The sequence below is a fragment of the Oncorhynchus keta genome, chromosome 19 (genome assembly GCF_023373465.1).
Source record: "Oncorhynchus keta strain PuntledgeMale-10-30-2019 chromosome 19, Oket_V2, whole genome shotgun sequence".
Taxonomy (NCBI): Eukaryota; Metazoa; Chordata; class Actinopteri; order Salmoniformes; family Salmonidae; genus Oncorhynchus; species Oncorhynchus keta.
This window is the reverse complement of record NC_068439.1, coordinates 27,939,399-27,959,245: the sequence shown is the minus strand read 5'-3', so window position 1 is coordinate 27,959,245 and position 19,847 is coordinate 27,939,399. Positions and strand designations below refer to the sequence as shown.

At 42.2% G+C, this 19,847-nt stretch overlaps 2 protein-coding genes and 1 non-coding gene across 3 annotated transcripts; all 3 read left to right on the top strand.

Annotated features, from left to right (window-relative positions):
• The first annotated feature begins 72 nt into the window (after window positions 1–72).
• Window positions 73–2,965, top strand: LOC118398030 (60S ribosomal protein L15-like). The gene is made up of 4 exons (XM_035792987.2): window positions 73–149; window positions 874–1,055; window positions 1,438–1,574; window positions 2,606–2,965. Exons 2-4 carry the CDS (start codon window positions 884–886, stop codon window positions 2,909–2,911), a joined length of 615 nt encoding a protein of 204 aa, XP_035648880.1. The 5' UTR covers window positions 73–149; window positions 874–883; the 3' UTR covers window positions 2,912–2,965.
• On the top strand, window positions 2,039–2,128 carry LOC118398909 (small nucleolar SNORD12/SNORD106). The gene has a single exon (XR_004828730.1). It is a non-coding gene; the product is annotated as a small nucleolar SNORD12/SNORD106 (small nucleolar RNA).
• Window positions 2,966–6,048: 3,083 nt separating the features above from the next.
• Window positions 6,049–19,354, top strand: LOC118398028 (nuclear receptor subfamily 1 group D member 2-like). Its single transcript, XM_035792978.2, has 8 exons — window positions 6,049–6,639; window positions 10,864–11,067; window positions 11,202–11,290; window positions 13,352–13,508; window positions 13,740–14,596; window positions 14,955–15,140; window positions 15,476–15,686; window positions 16,022–19,354. The coding sequence occupies exons 1-8, from the start codon at window positions 6,621–6,623 to the stop codon at window positions 16,216–16,218; spliced, it is 1,920 nt and encodes a 639-aa protein (XP_035648871.1). The 5' UTR covers window positions 6,049–6,620; the 3' UTR covers window positions 16,219–19,354.
• Window positions 19,355–19,847: the final 493 nt, after the last annotated feature.

The following is a 19,847-nucleotide window of genomic DNA, read 5'->3' as shown; positions in this document are numbered from 1 at the left end:
TGAAGTTAGGTGAAATGTATATGAAAAATATTAACGTCATTGGAATAAACTACAATACCCAGGCGTGTCTGACCTGAACGGTGTCACTGACGTTTTCATAAAGCATGCTGGGTCCGTTTTCTCTTTCTTTCCGGCTGGTACGCCATCATGTAAGCGAGTATTTTTGTGGTTTTTCAGAATGTACAATCCATCAAAAATCTGAATTAAATCATTACCATCAGGTTGTATAGTTGTGGATTTAGTTGGTGGGGTTCGTCGTTAATAACACAGTACCTCAATTTCTACATTTGAATGGATTAAAATGTGAATATTGCATTGTGCACGGGTCTCCTATCTGTCTTCTATGTACTGCCACGGAGCGATGTTAGAAAGTTGATAGCCATTGACATTCTGTGTTTCTAAGATGTGTGTATTTTGTGCGTTAAGAGGTTTTTCTTGTGTCTATTTGGTGTGTTTTTGTTGTGGTAAGTGATTGCCTACTATGTAGTGTTGGCCATCTATCCAGTGTGTAGGACTGTAAGCATCGGGGCCTACTGCTAGCCTCCTGCTTCCAGAAGACAGATTTCCAGCGGGTCTGGAATTTAACAGAAATTAGCCCAAAAGCACTTCCCCGTAGACTCCAATTTAATACCCGCTAAATGAAATGTATCCCGAAGATGTAATTCATGACTTGAATAGTTCAAGGTACATTGTAAACAAACTAAACGTGCTGGATGGCTGGCTAGCCAACTTGGCCAAATAATGGCTTTTAATGAAGATTAGCTAACTACCAAATGTTACTTGTCGGTGCCTTATTTCTCTCCAACTAACTGCTAAATCGCAACATTGAATGGTGGTCATTGGTTACATATTTCGCTTTGCCTTTTCTCACAGTTAGTCTAACATGGGAGCATACAAATATATGCAGGAGCTATGGCGCAAGAAGCAGTCCGACGTGATGCGCTTCCTCCTGCGCGTCCGTTGCTGGCAGTACCGTCAGCTCTCTGGTCTCCACCGTGCGCCTAGACCCACCAGACCCGATAAGGCCCGCAGACTAGGGTACAAGTGCAAACAAGGTGGGTGTCTGTTCCATTCAAGTCTGTTGCCTGCTTGTGCTTCATAGTTGATCGTTTCTCATGTCACCTTTGCTCTTCAAGTTTGCCACATGTCTGAGGCAGGGCATAAGGTGCCAGATGCAATGGTGTGCTAAGTTAAATATGTAAAGTGTTGTAGCCCTATTGATGTGATTAGGCAGTAATGGTATTCTGATCGCTTGTTTGTGCTTTCATTAATACCTGTGAGTCACTTATCCTTTTATAAGTGTTTATTCACATTAAAGGTGGACCAAGTGGTTGTACCAATTTATATTGTATTTTATTCTTTGACATGTTGCTGATCTCTTATGCCAGATTGTTATTTACATCATTGTTCTCTTCCTGACTTCTCTCCATATAACAGGCTACGTCATCTACCGTGTCCGCGTTCGCCGTGGAGGCCGCAAGCGCCCCGTGCCCAAGGGTGCCACCTACGGCAAGCCCGTCCACCATGGTGTCAACGAGATCAAGTTCGCCCGCAGCCTCCAGTCTACTGCTGAGGTAAGAGCTCCTGTACAGGTGCATCTCCCAGGTTGTGGTCTGATTCTCATCTCTCTCCCCAATGTTGTACTTGCTCACTTTGTTCTAGGACTTAAAGCATAGGATTGGCGTAAACTTGGGCTACAGTTAATATTTCTATACAATTTTACTCTGTATTTTAAATCCATGAGGGTAGTAAATGATTAGACACTTCGGGGAGGTTACTAAGAACTGCATAAGTATGTCACTGATCTGTCTTCATTTTAACAAATTTATGCTCATTTCCAAATCTACCATTCCCCCTGCTTCTCGGCACTTGTGCCGATATTAGTTCAAATCATAAGTACAAGTAATTTCATATTGGCCTCATTGCCGTCTGATAGGCATGTTGGAATTTGCAATTTTTTTTGCTTTGTTTCTTTTCTGAAACAAGGCTCATATTCCAAATGGTACCCCTTTCTTCAACACCAGTAATGCATTCTCTCAATGTGGTTAATGATGCTAAACTTTTTTCCCCATCTTATCGACTATGGTGAAACCTGTCTGAGATAAGCCAATTTGTCTGAAACCACAGAAAATAATGCATCATTCGCAAAAGTTTATTGATTGTATTTAAAACTGTATTGGAAACTAAAGTGAATAATATTCTCTTCACATTGGATTTTGTGATTACTTTATCTTGTATATGCCTCACTCTCAAATGAATGTGACATTGGCCACTGATTTCAACATTTCAGATCTTTCCCATGCAGTTTAGATTGAAGCACACAGCTAGAATTTCTCAACGGATGGTATATAGTGTGGATGAGGTAGACAGACTTGAAGGTGCTGTAAGTGGGGATAACAACCCTACCGCCCTGGGGGGCGTGGGCAGTCTGGGGTCAGCAGTGTCATCATTAGACCAGCCCCTGGTATAACGTTCTATCTGTTGAGTGGTTTGACCTGCTTTTATTGTGGTTGTGTAACATCTCTGCATATCAGTGATTTACATTTATACCTATGTTTCTGGATGTGACTTGTCTGACCTGTTTGGTCTTCGGTCTCCCCAACAGGAGCGTGCTGGTCGTCACTGTGGAGGCCTGAGGGTGCTGGCCTCCTACTGGGTAGGAGAGGACTCCACCTACAAGTTCTTCGAGGTGATCCTGATCGACACCTTCCACAAGACTATCAGACGCAACCCCGACACCCAATGGATCACCAGACCTGTGCACAAGCACAGGGAGATGCGTGGCCTGACGTCCGCGGGAAAGAAGAGCCGCGGCCTGGGCAAGGGCCACAAGTTCCACCTGACCATGGGTGGTTCCCGCCGGGCAGCCTGGAAGAGACGCAATACCCTGCAGCTACACCGCTACCGCTAGAGGGTGTCTGTACATTTAAAGAAATAAACATATGCCTTTTTATGGTGACAAATTGTTGGTCTGATGTGTTGTATTTGTAAGGGCTATTCATTTTGGGTGTAAGCTGCTATTTGATGTCTTAGGCAAGGAAGTGATACATATAGTGGTTAGTAACTATGATAAGCAACGTTGACATACTAGCGTTTTCACAAACTTGTGAAATGTGATTCATGAAAAGGCACCCTGTAAAACAATTGACCAATATGACTGAGTGGAACAGATTTGAACCAGCATCTACAGTGCACACATGGATTTTTGTCATTATCTAGGTTATCCCCAGGATGGGTTTAAAGTGTTTTTTGGGATAATAGTAAGTGACCCTGTGAGTGTACTAGAGCAGAGCACTCAACAAGATTTGGGGGTGCTACGGTCCTATAGATTCTCTTTTAACACGGACTAATAATTAGCTGGTTGAGCTGAATCAAGTTGGTGGTAACGGGTTGGAGTGAACCTACAGAAGGTTGGCATTCCAGGAACTGTTGAAGATTCCTGATCTAGAGGTTAAAGTGGGACAGCATCTGGAGGGTGGTTGGTTCAAGTCCCAGGTCAGAAGGGAAAATGTATAGTTGCCTCGCTCAATTGACATATGGGCTAAAAGTCAGTTTAATTCATCTAAACTGGAAGAAATTTAACGTTTTAAGATAACGCCTTAATATCATAAATTGCTCAACGTTAAGCACAGGTTTTCAGATAAATGGTAAAGTAACACAATGTGAAGCACTGCCCTCTTTCCCCTAACCTGTTGCACCACTACTCAGTTCAACGTAAAGACTCAAGCTTCAAGGACACTGAGTAGCTGGTTGACTTTACTGCAGCATCCTCTGGATATATTATTACCTACACCCAGATATCTACATTTTTCCCTCGTTCCTGAGTAAAGACCCAAGCTGTTACCTGTGTGTGTGTGTGTCATTCTGCATGTGTCTGCCCTCATGTTTCCTCCCCTCTCTGTGGCCTCTGCCTCACCTCTTGGACAGGAAGACAACTATTACATAATATATCCAGAGGATGCTGCAGTAAAGTCAACCAGCTAATCAATGTCCTGATAAACTGATGGTCCTTCTGTAGCTCAGTTGGTAGAGCATGGCGCTTGTAACGCCAGGGTAGTGGGTTCGATTCCCGAGACCACCCATACGTAGAATGTATGCACACATGACTGTAAGTCGCTTTGGATAAAAGCGTCTGCTAAATGGCATATATTATTATTAAACAACTACTTCATTATTTTCCTCCTTGGTTAGCTATGTGAAAACACTAGTGTATTATCTGTGATTGCTGTGCTTTGCTACATGTGACATCTACTCTTGCTGCAGAATGCACATGCAGACCTACACCCAGATATCTACATTTTGCCCTCGTTCCTGAGTAAAGAACCAAGCTGTTACCTGTGTGTGTGTGTCATTCTGCATGTGTCTGCCCTCATGTTTCCTCCCCTCTCTGTGGCCTCTGCCTCATCTCTTGGACTGGAGGACAACTTTTCTCCCAACATGCCCTATCTGGGGGCACAGTGAGAGTGTAGGTTACCGAAGAGACTGTTAGAAGAATTGTTACATATCAAAACAGCTTTACTGAAAATAAGGTCTGTGGTTCTATGAGATAATCTTCATCAGCTAATGTCACTTTCTGTGAATTTTTAAGCACTTATGTAAAAAACTAAAATAAAAAGCACATAAAGTCTTAATAATTAATAAAGGCCGTGTTAACTGACTGATATTAGCTCAAAGAACAAAACGTATAAGATCTAAACCGGTGTTAATCTCAAACCTTATTTTCGCCATTTATCCCAAACTATTCTTTCCCATTAATTTTCCCCATAGGAAAGGCTGAACGAACCAGGGGCAACTCATTTCCGGGTTTTAGGACAACAAGCTGGCATGCTCTATTACGCACATTCAATTGTTGAATTCTTTTTAATAATGAAAATAATTTTAAATGTTTTAATTTTTATATTGGACTGTGTGAAGAAGCCTTTGCTGCCAATGTGAGAATGCATTTTATAATATAATAATAATATATGCCATTTAGAATAAATATAAACTGCTTGATATATTTATTATTATTTTATTCGTTCTTAAAATCCTGAGAGCTCAATATATGTGGGAAAAATCTTGTTATAATCATTTCTGATTTTACGTCTCAGTGCATTCAACATGTTGGAGAAATGTTATCATGTGTTTTGATGCTATACGATATACTACTGGAACCCATCAGCAATATATGTTCACCCACGACTGCATGGCCATGATCGCGCCAACTCAATATTTACGTTTGCAGACGACACTACGATGGTAGGCTTGATTACCAACAACGACGAGACAGCCTAGGGGGAGGAGGTGAGGCCCCTCGGAGTGTTGGTGTCAGGAAAATAACCTCTCATTCAATGTCAGCAAAACAAAAGAGATTATCGTGGACTTCAGGAATCGTCAAAGGGAGCACCACCATATCCACATCAACTGGACAGCAGCGGTGAAGGTGGAACGTTTTAAGTTCCTCGGTGTACATATCAACGACAAACTGAAACGGTCTACACACACATGCAGTGTGGTGAAGAAGGCGCAATAGCAATCGCGCCTCTTCACCCTCAGAAGGCTGAAAAAATATGGCTTGTCACCGAAAATCCTCATTTAACTTTTACATGTGCACAATTGAGAGCATCCTTGTTGGGCTGTATCGCCGCCTGGTAAGGCAACTGCACCGCCCACAACCACAGAGGGTGGTGCGTTCTGCACAACGCATCACCAGGGCCAAACTACCTGCCCTCCAGGACACCTACAACTCCCGATATCACAGGAAGGTAATCAAGGACAATAACCACCCGAGACACTCACTACCTGTTCACCCCGCTTCCATCCAGAAGGCGAGGTCAGTACAGGTGCATCAAAGCTGGGATAGCCACACCCCACACCCCACTTTGAACTGTAAAAAGTGTGTCAGTGGGTTACATTGGGCTTGTTCATGTTGCATGGTCCGGTGCCCGGGTGAGACCATTCCATTGGTCCTTAAGCGAAATCGCCAGGCCCCCGGGGAACCGGGCCATGCAAAACTAATCTACCCATTGACACCAGCGCTAGGCTCCGGAAGGAGGAGCTGCTGTCATGGGTCACATGGTAGCATAACAGTTTGAGTCGAGAGCTCTAATCGAAACAGTCATCCAATTAATCTCTCTGGCAGAGGATAACTTTCTGCTCCTTGCTATCGTTTCCTTCAAGAAAATACATATTTTGTATGCTATAGATATACATGGGCTTAGGCCTGTCTTTAGCCTACAGAAAAAACAACTTCAGACGGACAGCTTTTTGGAGCGCTCTACGGAAAGAAAAAGATACGGAATTCCGAACGTTCGATTCATTCTGAAGCGAAACAATTGGCTACAATCTTTGGTTTGATTCGGGGCGTTTAAAAAAACCCCGAATACATTTGAATTTATGTGATTAGTTTTGACATATGGTTGTAGTCAAATATCACGGTGCGAAATCAGTCTGATTGGCAACAGCTGTTGCGCTATAGATGTAATCTGCGGAACGAGTAGGCCTAAATGCGTTTGCCGACTATTTTCTGAACGCTTCAATTAATTGATCATAGTATCAACCAGCGACCGAAAAAGTTGCCGAAAACAAGCTAACACGTCATCAGACTTCAGGTTGCTAGAAGGGGATTTCATTCAGAGGACATGGAATCTACAAAAGCAGGTAAGATCATTTTATGCTCAGTAGATTTCTAAAGATGTATTGGTAGGCCTATAGCATATTTTAGTGTCTACACAATAACTGTTTGTGACATTGCATCTTGATAAGTGTTTAATTTGTGTTTTTGTGACCTAGATAAATGTTACAACTTCAAGTCTACTTGTCAATATACTGATTTTTAAAGGGTTGCGTGATATTCTGAATCAAAACATAAGCTAATGGTTTGCAATAACCTGCTCATTAATGTCCGATCTTTCTTACTGTAATCAGCCTTAATGAGTGTATTATTTCAGAATCAATAGGCTGGGACAGTGTTGCAGGTCCCTTTTCTCACATGGACGGGTCGCTAGCCATGTGCGACTCTGTATACGCTCTCTTTGATTGGTTGAGGAGCGCTGTGACGTACGCTCCCCTTGTGTCCTCTGGTTGGCGAAGAAGCGATGTGACGTTAACATTGCATAAATCTGCTAAAGATCCTGCCCTGGGAGCTGGTGTAGATACACGTGAAACTGCATGCAGTTATGGGGTTGCAGCAATGTAAACTGACCCATTTTTCATAGTTTGTTGGTGATGATGAATGACAAGTTTTTCATACAGTGATTGGCCAACATTTGCATATAGTTTACATATTGTTATTTTGACGCATCAAATAGTGTCAATTATAACTAGGCTCATTGACGTATTTTCATCCAAAAATGAAATACTGCCCCTAGTGTTCCAAGAGGTTAACTTGCAAAGACCCAAACGGCATACCATAGTTTACTACCACTGGGTATTTCGAGAATGCCTGTTCCACATGGGGGTGGGTTCCAATGACGTTCCAAAAACGTCATCAATGAGCCAAGTTAATTATAGTTGATCAATAGGCCAAAACGTTCACAACCTAATCAACTATCCATTATGTAAGTGACTCTATGGGATTGCTATGGTTTTCATCCTTTATGAACGGTGAAAGCCCGAGGTAAAGTTGGTTTTATATTCGAGCACTCAATAGACATGAGACAATTTCATTCAAATCGAAACTGGATTTTTTAAAATTAAAAGCAAATGTATGCTAGATATTTTATAGAATAAACCATATTTTTATGTTTCTGTGACAATCAATTCATTAGTTATTGTTTTTTTTACCATTTTAAAATCATCTTTCAAATACAATTTAAAGCTGTATAAATCAGTAACTAATTCACCATTTGTCACAATCATCAAACTATATATGATTTATTCTATAAATGTCTAGCATACTTTTACAACCTTTTTTTAATACAAATTCCAGTTTTGATTTGATAGAAATACAATCTATAAAATGCCATTTAAAGTGGTGTAAATCAATAACCTTTTCACTGATTATGACAAACATCAAACTAGGTAGGATTTATTCTGTAACTGTCTAGTTTACAACCTTCAATTTGAGTAGAAATTCCAGTTTTGATTGGATGGAAATGCATAAAAGCTCAAATATTGCATTTTAAAGATGAAGAAATCAATAACTAATTCAGTGATTGTTGCAGAAAAAAGTTAAACTATGCATTTATTTGCAATAACTTTAAAGAAATATTAATTTCAAGTGGAAATTAGTTATTGATTTAATTAAACAGTTTTAAATGGCATTTTAGACTGCTCAAAAAATAAAGGGAAGACTAAAATAACACATCCTAGATCTGAATGAATGAAATATTCTTATTAAATACTTTCTTTACATAGTTGAATGTGCTGACAACAAAATCACACGCAAATTATCAATGGAAATCAAATTTATCAACCCATGGAGGTCTGGATTTGGAGTCACACTCAAAATTAAAGTGGAAAACCACACTACAGGCTGATCCAACTTTGATGTAATGTCCTTAAAACAAGTCAAAATAGGATCAGTAGTGTGTGTGGCCTCCACGTGCCTGTATGACCTCCCTACAACGCCTGGACATGCTCCTGATGAGGTGGCGGATGGTCTCCTGAGGGATCTCCTCCCAGACCTGGACTAAAGCATCCGTCAACTCCTGGACAGTCTGTGGTGCAACGTGGCGTTGGTGGATGGAGCGAGACATGATTTCCCAGATGTGCTCAATTGGATTCAGGCCTGGGGAACGGGCGGGCCAGTCCATAGCATCAATGCCTTCCTCTTGCAGGAACTGCTGACACACTCCAGCCACATGAAGTCTAGCATTGTCTTGCATTAGGAGGAACCCAGGGCCAACCACACCAGCATATGGTCTCACAGGGGGTCTGAGGATCTCATCTTGGTACCTAATGGCAGTCTGGGCGCACAGGGCGCCAGTGGCGAATTTGCCAATCTTGGTGTTCTCTGTGGCAAATGCCAAACGTCCTGCACAGTGTTGGGCTGGAAGCACAACCCCCACCTGTGGACATCGGGCCCTCATACCACCCTCATGGAGTCTGTTTCTGACCGTTTGAGCAGACACATGCACATTTGTGGCCTGCTGGAGGTCATTTTGCAGGGCTCTGGCAGTGCTCCTCCTTGCACAAAGGCGGAGGTAGCGGTCCTGCTGCTGGGTTGTTGCCCTCCTACGGCCTCCTCCACGTCTCCTGATGTACTGGCCTGTATCCTGGTAGCGCATCCATGCTCTGGACACTACGCTGACAGACACAGCAAACCTTCTTGCCACAGCTCGCATTGATGTGCCATCCTGGATGAGCTGCACTACCTGAGCCACTTGTGTGGGTTGTAGACTCCGTCTCATGCTACCACTAGAGTGAAAGCACCGCCAGCATTCAAAAGTGACCAAAACATCAGCCAGAAAGCAAAGGAACTGAGAAGTGGTCTGTGGTCACCACCTGCAGAACCACTCCTTTATTGGGGGTTTCTTGCTAATCGCATATAATTTCCACCTGTTGTCTATTCCATTTGCACAACAGCATGTGAAATGTCAATCAGTGTTGCTTCCTAAGTGGACAGTTTGATTTCACAGTGTGATTGACTTGGAGTTACATTGTGTTTAAGTGTTCCCTTTATTTTTTTGAGCAGTGTATATATTATTTATTTCAATCAAGTCAACTGGAATTTTACCTCAAAACAAATGTTGTAAAGGTATGCTAGACATTTCTAGAATAAATCATACATAAATCAAACATACATGTTTCTGTGACACAGTGATTTAGTTATTGATTTTTAAATGGCTTTTGGCGAATGTCCGAATGTGTTACTATAAAACCAACTTTACCTCGGTTGTTGAAAATAGGGTAGTTGTGCCTTTTGAGATTGTTTTAGAATTTTTCCTGAACTACTTCTGTAAATGCAATTCGGTCAACAAGGAACATGCAGACGACCAACTCATGAACACATCACAATAGGTTATACTTCTATTAGACCACATAACATTTGGCAGGCATTAATCGCAATCCGTCCATGTTGGCCCTGCCTCTTGAATGATGACGAGCTTCCATCTTGAGCCGTGTGTGTGTTCAAACAAATCAAATTTTATTGGTCACATACACATGGTTAGCAGATGTTATTGGTCACATACACATGGTTAGCAGATGTTATTGCGAGTGTAGCGAAATGGTTGTTCTTCTAGTTCCGACAGTGCAGCAATATCTAACGATTAATCGAACAATTGCCGTGTAGCCAGGCTATTCTCCACACACCCTGCTGACAATATGTAACAGGAGCGTTATCTAACCAGAATGGAGGGAGAGAAACCAGGTCAGTCTGATCTGGAAAAGGGGGAATACAAAAACAAGGCTGTCTGACTGGGCGGGTGCTCAGCCTCTCTTCCTGGCTCAGAGCTACTAGCACCAGGGAATTATGGGTAGGCACGAGGCTACAAATATAAAATAGCCTCTTTATGCTATGGTTCAATCAGGATCAGATTTGGTTTCTATAGGAGAAACATGTGACATCAGTGTCACTTGATTGCTATATGTGAATCAGGGAAACTGAGTGCTTGTAAAATGGGGGCTGTTAATGATAGTTTGGAGTGGGGTGGTTCTGATAGTTGTATTGAATAGGGGCAGCAGTATTTTATAGATGGAATAATTCAATGCTAAGAATAGTTTTGGACTGTACCATTTCCAGATCCTTCGGTCTGCAAAAATGTTCAGAAACAACATTTATTCAATTCCTTTCAAACACTCACTCTATTTATAAGATCATGTAAATGCATTGCTCTTTGTGTAACTTGAAACTCTGCTACCCCAGTAGGCAACCCTGTCCATAGAGATTTAATCCTGTCAAACTATTAGCCTAATCTTCATGTCTCTCTCTCCACTTAGGGGGTGTAATAGCCTACATCAGCTCCTCTAGCCCTGAGTCATGTCATAGTGACTCAAATGACTGCAGCTATAACTCCTCCCACAGCTGTCGCCAGTACAACGTGTTGAACAAGACCCTAAACATGGCAGGCCTCACCCTCCCGCTGGCCCACACTATCGCAAAGACCGGACGCTCGGTCTCCACTGCAAAATGCGACATTACTAGTGAGTGGTTTCTCTGATGTGTAATAACTTGAACGTCTATTCAAGTACTATTTGCTTATCATTTGTGGATGAATAAAGTCTTATTACATTTTAGAGGTAATTCCTCAGTGGGTGCTGATGAGATGTTTTTGCAGAAATCAACGGCCTGATGCTGCTGTGTAAGGTGTGCGGCGACATTGCATCTGGATTCCACTATGGGGTTCATGCCTGTGAGGGCTGCAAGGTGAGAACACACACACACACACACACACCTAATCAATGTTGCATCATGTTGTTCCTCAATATCATAGTTATGTGAGAGAGAGGGCATGGTGACATAATGGTATGGTAGCCTAACTGGGTCAAATCATCACAGCAGCCATCCTCATCGAACCCATACAGCTTTAAGTAGTTCTGCCTTATTTTTATCCACAGCCCCTAACAGCCCCTAACTTTCCTCTCTTAATGACCTAGTTCTGCTGTCAGAGCACTGGGATAAGCAAAAGTCTCCCTGCCACCCCCTCCTCTAGCAGATCTAGATACTTTTTCTAACCTCTCTAGAATACAACCAAATTATGATAAATGCAATATTACGTATTGGATCACAAAAATATACAGCTTTCAAAAATGGTCTAATGGTGAAGTGGATATACTCTGTATTCATATCCAAAAGAAAAACAACGATCTTGCTACAATAAATTTTAACATAATTTTTTATTTTGACCTTTTATTTAACTAGGCATGTCAGAACAAAAATTCTTATTTTCAATGTCGGCCTAGAACGACAGATTTTTACCATGTCGGCTCGGGGATTCGATCTTGCAACCTTTTGGTTACTAGTCCGACTCTCTAACCACGAGGCTACCCTGTCGCCCCAAGTTAGCAAAAATAGATAAGCTCTTGCTGCCATGGATACCTGTTTTATTTGTGGAAAAATCACCCTGATTACCTCTTTAGTCATATCCCAGTTTACCTATTTGCTTATGGCCTTACCTACACCTAGAGATTTGTTTTTCAAATTATATGAGGAAAATATATTCCATTTTATTTGTAACGGCAAGCCAGACTAAATTAAACTGGCCTTTTTATATAATATGATTTCGGAGGGCAGAAATGATTAAAGCATTAGACCTCTCACTAAAGGCTTCAGTCATACAAAAGTTGTACTTAAATCCGAACTGGTTCTGTAGCAGATTAGTATGAATGTCTCACCCAAGTTCTAGAATGGCCCTTTTCCCTTTATTCTGATTACAACATCTCACTTTCGGTTATTTGAAAATGAAATAATCTCCAAAATATTGCTATTTTTAAAACAAGCCATAGAAAGTTAGACATTTTATGACTTCGGAAGAAATTTCATCTAGTCATTTGTTAAGCTAACAAGCTAGTAATAGGTTGCATAGCAAGAGCATCAACTTCCTGGTAGACAGGCGAGGCGCTAGTACACTCAACTGAAATTATAGTTTGTTTACAGTATACTAAAACTAACTAATAGTATGTAGTATATAATCATGAAGTATGTATTATACAGTATGTTAGTATGGGTATTTTAACACAGCTATAGTCAATTGATCAATAATATAATAATACTCTTAGCAAAAAATGTTTCTTTAATTTACAATCTTTAGAAGAGAAAGGTTCATAACTTTTGTGAAAAATCACAGCACAGTTGAAAAATATATGGCAAATATAAATCAAAAAGTGATGTTCTTCAGAGAAAGATGGGAGGGTTTGAGTGCAGCTGAAGGATGGGACTAAAAACAAACAATATAACTATTGTAAAATATACAGTGTCTGTAAAATGTGTATAGGATGTATAAGCTAAAAGTAGAAGCTTAAGTATTGTTTTCCATTAGTTTACTCCCATTAGGGGTGGTAGGGTTTGGGGGGAAAAAAATAAAAAAATATATATACACACACACAAAATAAATGATTTATTTACAAAATAATAAATATGGAGGATTGGAAATGATGCAGACAATTACATTGATGGAAGCCACAACCAATCTGCAATATTACAGCTGATCTACCCACAAAAAAAATACATGAATTCCCCTTCTACCTCTAAAGCTGAGAGGCGTCATGCACCCTAATACACTCTGTTTTAGGGGGCTCGTTTTTCTATGGCCAAATTTGATATCAAATAATGAATTATTCATATAAATAATATCTTCTAGATTTCAGCATACAAATCGACAAAGTGCAAAACCTCCCCAACACAGATGTAACTCTAGAAAAAGGCCCACTTATAAAACATTTATGAAAACTCTGACTTAACCAGTGTGTCCGTCTGTCTGTCTGTAAGGGTTTCTTCCGTCGGAGCATCCAGCAGAACATCCAGCAGAACATCCAGTATAAGAAGTGCCTGAAGAACGAGAGCTGTGCCATCATGAGGATCAACAGGAACCGCTGCCAGCAGTGTCGCTTCAAGAAGTGTCTGCTTGTCGGCATGTCCAAGGACTGTATGTTTCTATTACCTTATATAACTACATCCCCTCTTCAGTTACAATAATACATGGTGTATTACCGCTATTGTTGGTTGTCATGGGTTGGATAAATATATGATTGAGAAAGAAGTAGATGAAGAAAAGAGTTGGTTTGATCATTTCAAACAGGGATTTACAGTATTTGATTATCCGTAGACAAGCATATATTTTGGTATGGACCCTTTCTAAATGTTCTCTCCTCCTTAGCTGTGCGTTTCGGCCGCATCCCAAAGCGTGAGAAGCAGCGCATGCTGCTAGAGATGCAGAGTGCTGTGAACAACATGACGAACAACAGCCAGCTACACAGCCAGGTCCACTGCAACACACCCTTCCCCGTGGCCAATCCGCTTCAGTCGCCAGCCTGCCCCGTGGAGCCCCGCCCCCAATATGTTGATTCTGGCCTAGGCTCCGTCCCCTCCACCTCTCCCGCCGCTTCCCCCATGTCCAACCAATCTGAGGAGACCAGCTCAAACCGCGAGCCTGCGGTCACCAAGAATAAAAGCCCCAGCCCTAACTCTGTGTCTCCATCGATTGCTTCAGACTGCGGGTCAGAGGAGGTGATTGGCTCGGTGACCCGGGCCCACCAGGAGACCTTAATTTACAACCAGGAGCAAGGTAGCCCCTCCCCCCAGTCCCAGGCCTACGCCCAGCTGACCTCTCCTGGGGCGGAGCAACATGTCAGTGACACTGGAAATTGGCTAGACGAGAGGAACCGGAACCAACAGGAGGACGGGAACCAGCAGATTAAGAACCAGAACCACCAAAATAACCTGGCCTCATTCAGAGCCGCTCAGGCCCATTACCAGGCTCAAGAGAGGCCCACCAACACTGGGCCTCAGGGTACTGACAGCCACCATTGCCAGGAGGACCACACCACCAGCCTTAGCGAGAACTACTGCCCCTACAGCAGGGACAGACTGCCCACCTGCTCCCCTAGTGGCCACTGCCCATCCTACGCCCAACATGGCCTGAGAGGAGGCAACAACAGCACTAGCCAGGCCAATTCCAATTCCCATGGAGGATTCAGTGGACTACTGTGGAACAGGGGCAACCGGATGCATCTGGTGAGTCCAAGATAGACACATGGAGAAGGAGTGTATGATATATTATAATTAATTTAATATACATGTTATGATTTGTCATATAATGATCAACTAGATTTATATAACACTTTATTCTCAAAGCACTTGAGAAAGCAGTGTTGATGCATTTGACATCAAATAAGAGTCTAAGAGTCGATCCCTGTGGAACACCACAGTTGATCTCTAGAGGGGGAGTGTTTACACCTTTTAGATTGGGTTAACAAAACGCATTGTATTTGGGTTACTCTCCTCATCTACCATTTAATAAGTATGTGAATGATATGTCGCGTATGCCTCCTCCTAACCCAAGTCCTTCTTTCCCTTCTCTCTCTGTCCTCAGCTGTGTCCCATGAACACATCTCCCCATGTGAACCCCCATAATTCAGGCCATGGGATCTGGGAGGAGTTCAGCCACAGTTTCACCCCAGCTGTCAGGGAGGTGGTGGAATTTGCCAAGCGGATCCCAGGCTTTAGAGACCTCTCCCAACATGACCAGGTCAGCCTGCTCAAGGCTGGTACCTTTGAGGTAAAGACCAACCTCAGAACACTCACTTACAATCTTTTATTGTATTCTATTCTCTACCCCTTTGTCTCACATGTATGTGAATGAAAACAGTAGAAAAACCGAACTGATAAGGCTATCATTGAAATGCAGTTGATCCACCCAGACTTACTTAGTGTCTGCTGTCACTTCACCCAGACTTACCCAGCGTCTGCAGACACTTCACCCAGACTAACCCAGCGTCTGCAGACACTTCACCCAGACTTATCCCAGTGTCTGCAGTCACTTCACCCAGACTTACCCAGCGTCTGCAGTCACTTCACCCAGACTTATCCCAGTGTCTGCTGTCACTTCACCAGGTGCTAGTGGTTCGCTTTGTGTCCCTGTTTGACGTGAAAGACCGCATAGTGACGTTTCTGGGTGGTAACAAGTACAGCGTGGAGATGTTACAAGCCATGGGCGCCGGCGACTTCCTGACCTCCATGATGGACTTCAGCGACAAGCTGATGGGGCTCAGCCTCAGCGAGGAGGAAATGAGCCTGTTCACCGCTGTCGTCCTCATCTCTGCCGGTAGGCTCACGAACTGTGACATTGTGACCCCACTCACAGGATTCGCACTTCCTGTCCCTTTTTATAGACTTTCTTATATGTCCCATAAAAACTGACTTAATACTGTGAGTTGTTATGGTGCTGTGTAGGGCTTTCTACCAAGAGAGTAGTGTAACTATCTGTTTGTTGTGTTGGAAAGCATGCATTGTATTATAGTGAGTGTTTCCTTACTTACATCTTCTATCCGTATCAGTTGGTCGAGCTTCATGTCATAGAGACATACAGGATGCATGGTGATCAGAGAAAAGTATAGGAACCAAGTCTAATAACGTTCTACTGTGGTTTTTGTGTTCTAGATCGCTCAGGGATTGAGAACGTAAACTCTGTGGAGGCTCTTCAGGAGACTCTGATCCGGCACCTGAGGGGCCTCATCACTAAGAACCACCCTAACGAGTCGGCCATATTCACAAAGCTGCTCCTCAGACTGCCCGACCTCCGCTCCCTCAATAACATGCACTCTGAGCAGCTGCTGGCCTTCAAGGTCCATCCCTAGACCAGAACTAAGGTCAGAACCTGGGGTGTATTCATTAGGCACCAAATGGAAGAACATTTACTGAAATGGGGAGGTACTACCTGAACTTGTCCAATAAGAAATGCTTGTCGTTGTCGTCGTCCCACCCCCCATTGCAAAACCTTTTGCTAAGGTGTACCCTAATGAATATGACCATGGACACTGGGCCTGAGGACCACAAAGCCAATTTATCCACCCACCCTGACACACCTCGACCAGCTATCCCAATGAACTATGAACCCTGACCTCCCAAGAGAACCCTCTTATTCTGCCACTCACTTCACGTCATCTTTTTCCGTCACAAAGAAGTTGAACTCGTGGGCAAATGTGTCACGGTTACAGGGGAGGGAGGCTTAAGACTTAAGTTATTGTACTGTGAGGCTAAAAGCCTTTATTGTTGAAGTAATAACCATGAACGTAAACGTTCAGACTCAAGCAGAAGATGAATGTGTAATGTTTCTTTGTCTTGTTTCTGTGTGTGCAGGACACGTTTGCGACTGTACAACTCTTCTTAGAGAATAACCTTTTATTAACATTGTGTAATGTGCATTTTTGCATAATTTGTGCAATATGATATGTGACTGACTATTTAGACTTTTTGTTTAGCTTTTCTACAGCAGGCTCCCTAACCCTGTTCCCGAAGAGCTAACCTCATGTAGGTTTTTATTAATTGAACCTTTATTTAACTAGTCAAGCCAGTTAAGAACGAATTCTTATTTACAATGACGGCCTACACCGGCCAAACCTGGACGACGCTGGGCCAATTGTGCGCCGCCCTATGGGACTCCCAATCCCGGCTGGTTGTGATATAGCCTGGATTCGATCCAGCGTGTCTGTAGTGATGCCTCTAGCACTGAGATGCAGTGCCTTAGACCGCTGCGCCACTCCAACCCTATTCCTGGAGAGATGCCCTCCTGTAGGTTTTCGCTCCAACCCTGTTCCCGGAGAGATACCCTCCTGTAGGTTTTCGCTCCAACCCTTATCTAGCACACTTGATTCTAACAATTAGCTGGTTGATAAACTGAATCAGGTTAGGTCCAACTGGGGTTGGTGTTAGAACCTACAGGAAGCTAGTTCTCCAAGAACAGGATTAGAGAGCCCCGATCTACACCTTGGGTGTATGTCTGTGGTTTATTTAAGCAGACTAATCTTAAAGGATGTTGTGCTTACTGCCTAAAGAGATGGTGATTCTAAAGGGGGTTAGGGCTAGTTAAACTCAACCCCTCTAGTTCAAAGTAAACTGACAATGAATGACCACAGAGAAGTGTTAAGTCTCCTTTCTAAACTGTGTTGAGACAAGGGGAATGTGGTAAAAGCATAGGTAGACCTATGTAATCGGGGTAAACGCTGCTACTTCACATCTGTCTCGGTGTGGCCTTAGCTAGTCACCTGAGGAAGAGCCTTGAATGTCTTTATTTGTTGTTCTTAGGAATCTCTTATTTCATGCTTAGTTTGAGTTGATGGTGCAGCAGTTGTATGTGTGTATATCACATACAGTTGGTGGCACCTTAATTGGGGAGGATGGCCATGTGTTTGATGCCATTCCATTCGCTCCCGTTCCGGACATTATTGTGAACTGTCCTCCCCTCAGCAACAACCTTTGGTGTATATGTTTTACACGCTATAATTTTCCAGAGGGGGTTATGTTGTAAATCATGAAATGTTCTTGTAGGTAATGATGTTGGGTTATGAACTAACTGAAGTCCATCATTGACAGACTTGTTCCCGTCACTTAATCATTATAGTGTATTGTGATAGACCTCCCATTTGAAGAATAGGGGAGCAAACAGACATGAAGTCAAATACATGGAGGTTATTCAAACTGCCAAAGGTTAACGTTGCTAACCAGTATAACCTATCAACACATCTCCACTTGGAGACATGAGTTATTTCCATGTCAAAAGGAGACATTTCATATTTTACACTTGTTGTACCCATTTTATATTTTACACTTGTTGTACCCATTTCATATTTTACACTTGTTGTACCCATTTCATATTTTACACTTGTTGTACCCATTTCATATTTTACACTTGTACCCATTTCATATTTTTCATTTTGGTGCAAATTGTTCAATCAAAACATGCGGTTTGATTTTACAGGTGAAAACTGTACTTTGATTGCTAATTATGCATTTAATTTGTTTACTGTAAAAATGTTTTGTGCGCACTTACTTTATCGTGTCTTCGAAGCCCATTCAGGCTGGGCACCAACTGGTGTAAGACTTTGATTTGTTTTTCTTTCTATCATTACACAAACACATGGAGGCTATGCAGACTTGTGTCATGTTGCTGTAGGGTCGGTGGTTGTGAGAAGGGAGAGAAACATTGTAGGAATGTTTTTGTCATTCAGTTGGACTCTTATACATACCACTGTCTCAAATGTTTCAACAGAGGACCACTAAACCTGAATAGATTGATGCTTTTGTCCTCTACCATAATTTTTTAAATCTGTACACACAGACTACAGATATAGCCATAATGTAATGTACATAGGTGGATTCTACTCAAATACAGTATGTGAAAGATTATTGGAATCTGTGTGGGTAGCTGGACAGGTAGGATGACTGACGGTGAAGGTGAACAGGTGACAGAGGAATGGATGAGACTGAGGCAGGAATTCCTTTAACCATAAAGTGGTATATTTACTGAGTAGTGTGGATTCATGGACGCATAGAACTTCTGGATGAGATGGGAGTTAAGGAAGAGAAAGCAGCGAGATCAGGCGATGGCCATTTCCTCCTTTTATGGAGTTGAGATCTGTCGGACATTTCCACCTGACCTAATTAAAGCGCCCCTGGCCCAGCTGAGTAAATGGCAATGAATTAAAGGATTATTCCACCAACTCCATGGGCCTTTTCTACAGTATGATTGTAAATAACAGCAAGTCTGCACGGCCTGTAATCAATTGACTTGCAGGAATTCCCGTTATTAGGTTGATTGATTTCAGACCGCTAATTTCTCTTCTACCAACTCGCCTGCTCTTCATCTTCAGTGCTTCTGTTCTGTCAATCATGTGTGCATCATTTCATCGCTGACCTGCCCTGTGGTCTGTCAGTCTGTTTTCTCCTCTCTGAAAGCATTGCCATATATATAAATAAATAAAATGATTATCTGTATATAGTGTTGTCATTCCTTTGCAGTGGATTTTTCTCCACAGTCCAAGAATGATCAGGAAACTTTAAGAAGCAATAACATAGACAACATTTACTCAGGTTGAATCTCAATGCTATTTAGAAATCAACTTGACAAGCGTGAGTCCTTCACAGATCCAGTTCTGTTGACTTTCACTTGAAGAGCTTGATTCTTAAGAAGTTCTATTCAGGACACACACACTCAACCATTATTTAATTGAAAAATAGCTTTGGGTTTGTTCAACTTTCAGCAGGGAGAGAAAGACATTACTGGAAACATGAGATACTGTTGGAAGTTTATATACACTTATGTTGGAGTCATTAAAACTAGTTTTTCAACCACTCCAAATGTCTTGTTAACAAACTAGTTTTCGGTTAGGACATCTACTTTGTGCATGACAAGTCATTTTCCCTACAATTGTTTACAGGCAAATTAATTCACTATCACAATTCCAGTGGGTCAGAAGTTTACATACAC

Bases quoted from the DNA above. Each gene is read 5' to 3' on its own strand.
- LOC118398028 (XM_035792978.2), top strand. The intron at 11,068-11,201 runs GTGAGTGGTTTC...ATGTTTTTGCAG, and splicing joins TGCAAAATGCGACATTACTA to AAATCAACGGCCTGATGCTG. The intron at 15,687-16,021 runs GTAGGCTCACGA...TTTGTGTTCTAG, and splicing joins TGTCGTCCTCATCTCTGCCG to ATCGCTCAGGGATTGAGAAC.
- LOC118398030 (XM_035792987.2), top strand. From the start codon at position 884: ATGGGAGCATACAAATATATGCAGGAGCTATGGCGCAAGAAGCAGTCC. The intron at 1,056-1,437 runs GTGGGTGTCTGT...TCCATATAACAG, and splicing joins AGGGTACAAGTGCAAACAAG to GCTACGTCATCTACCGTGTC. The intron at 1,575-2,605 runs GTAAGAGCTCCT...TCTCCCCAACAG, and splicing joins GCCTCCAGTCTACTGCTGAG to GAGCGTGCTGGTCGTCACTG.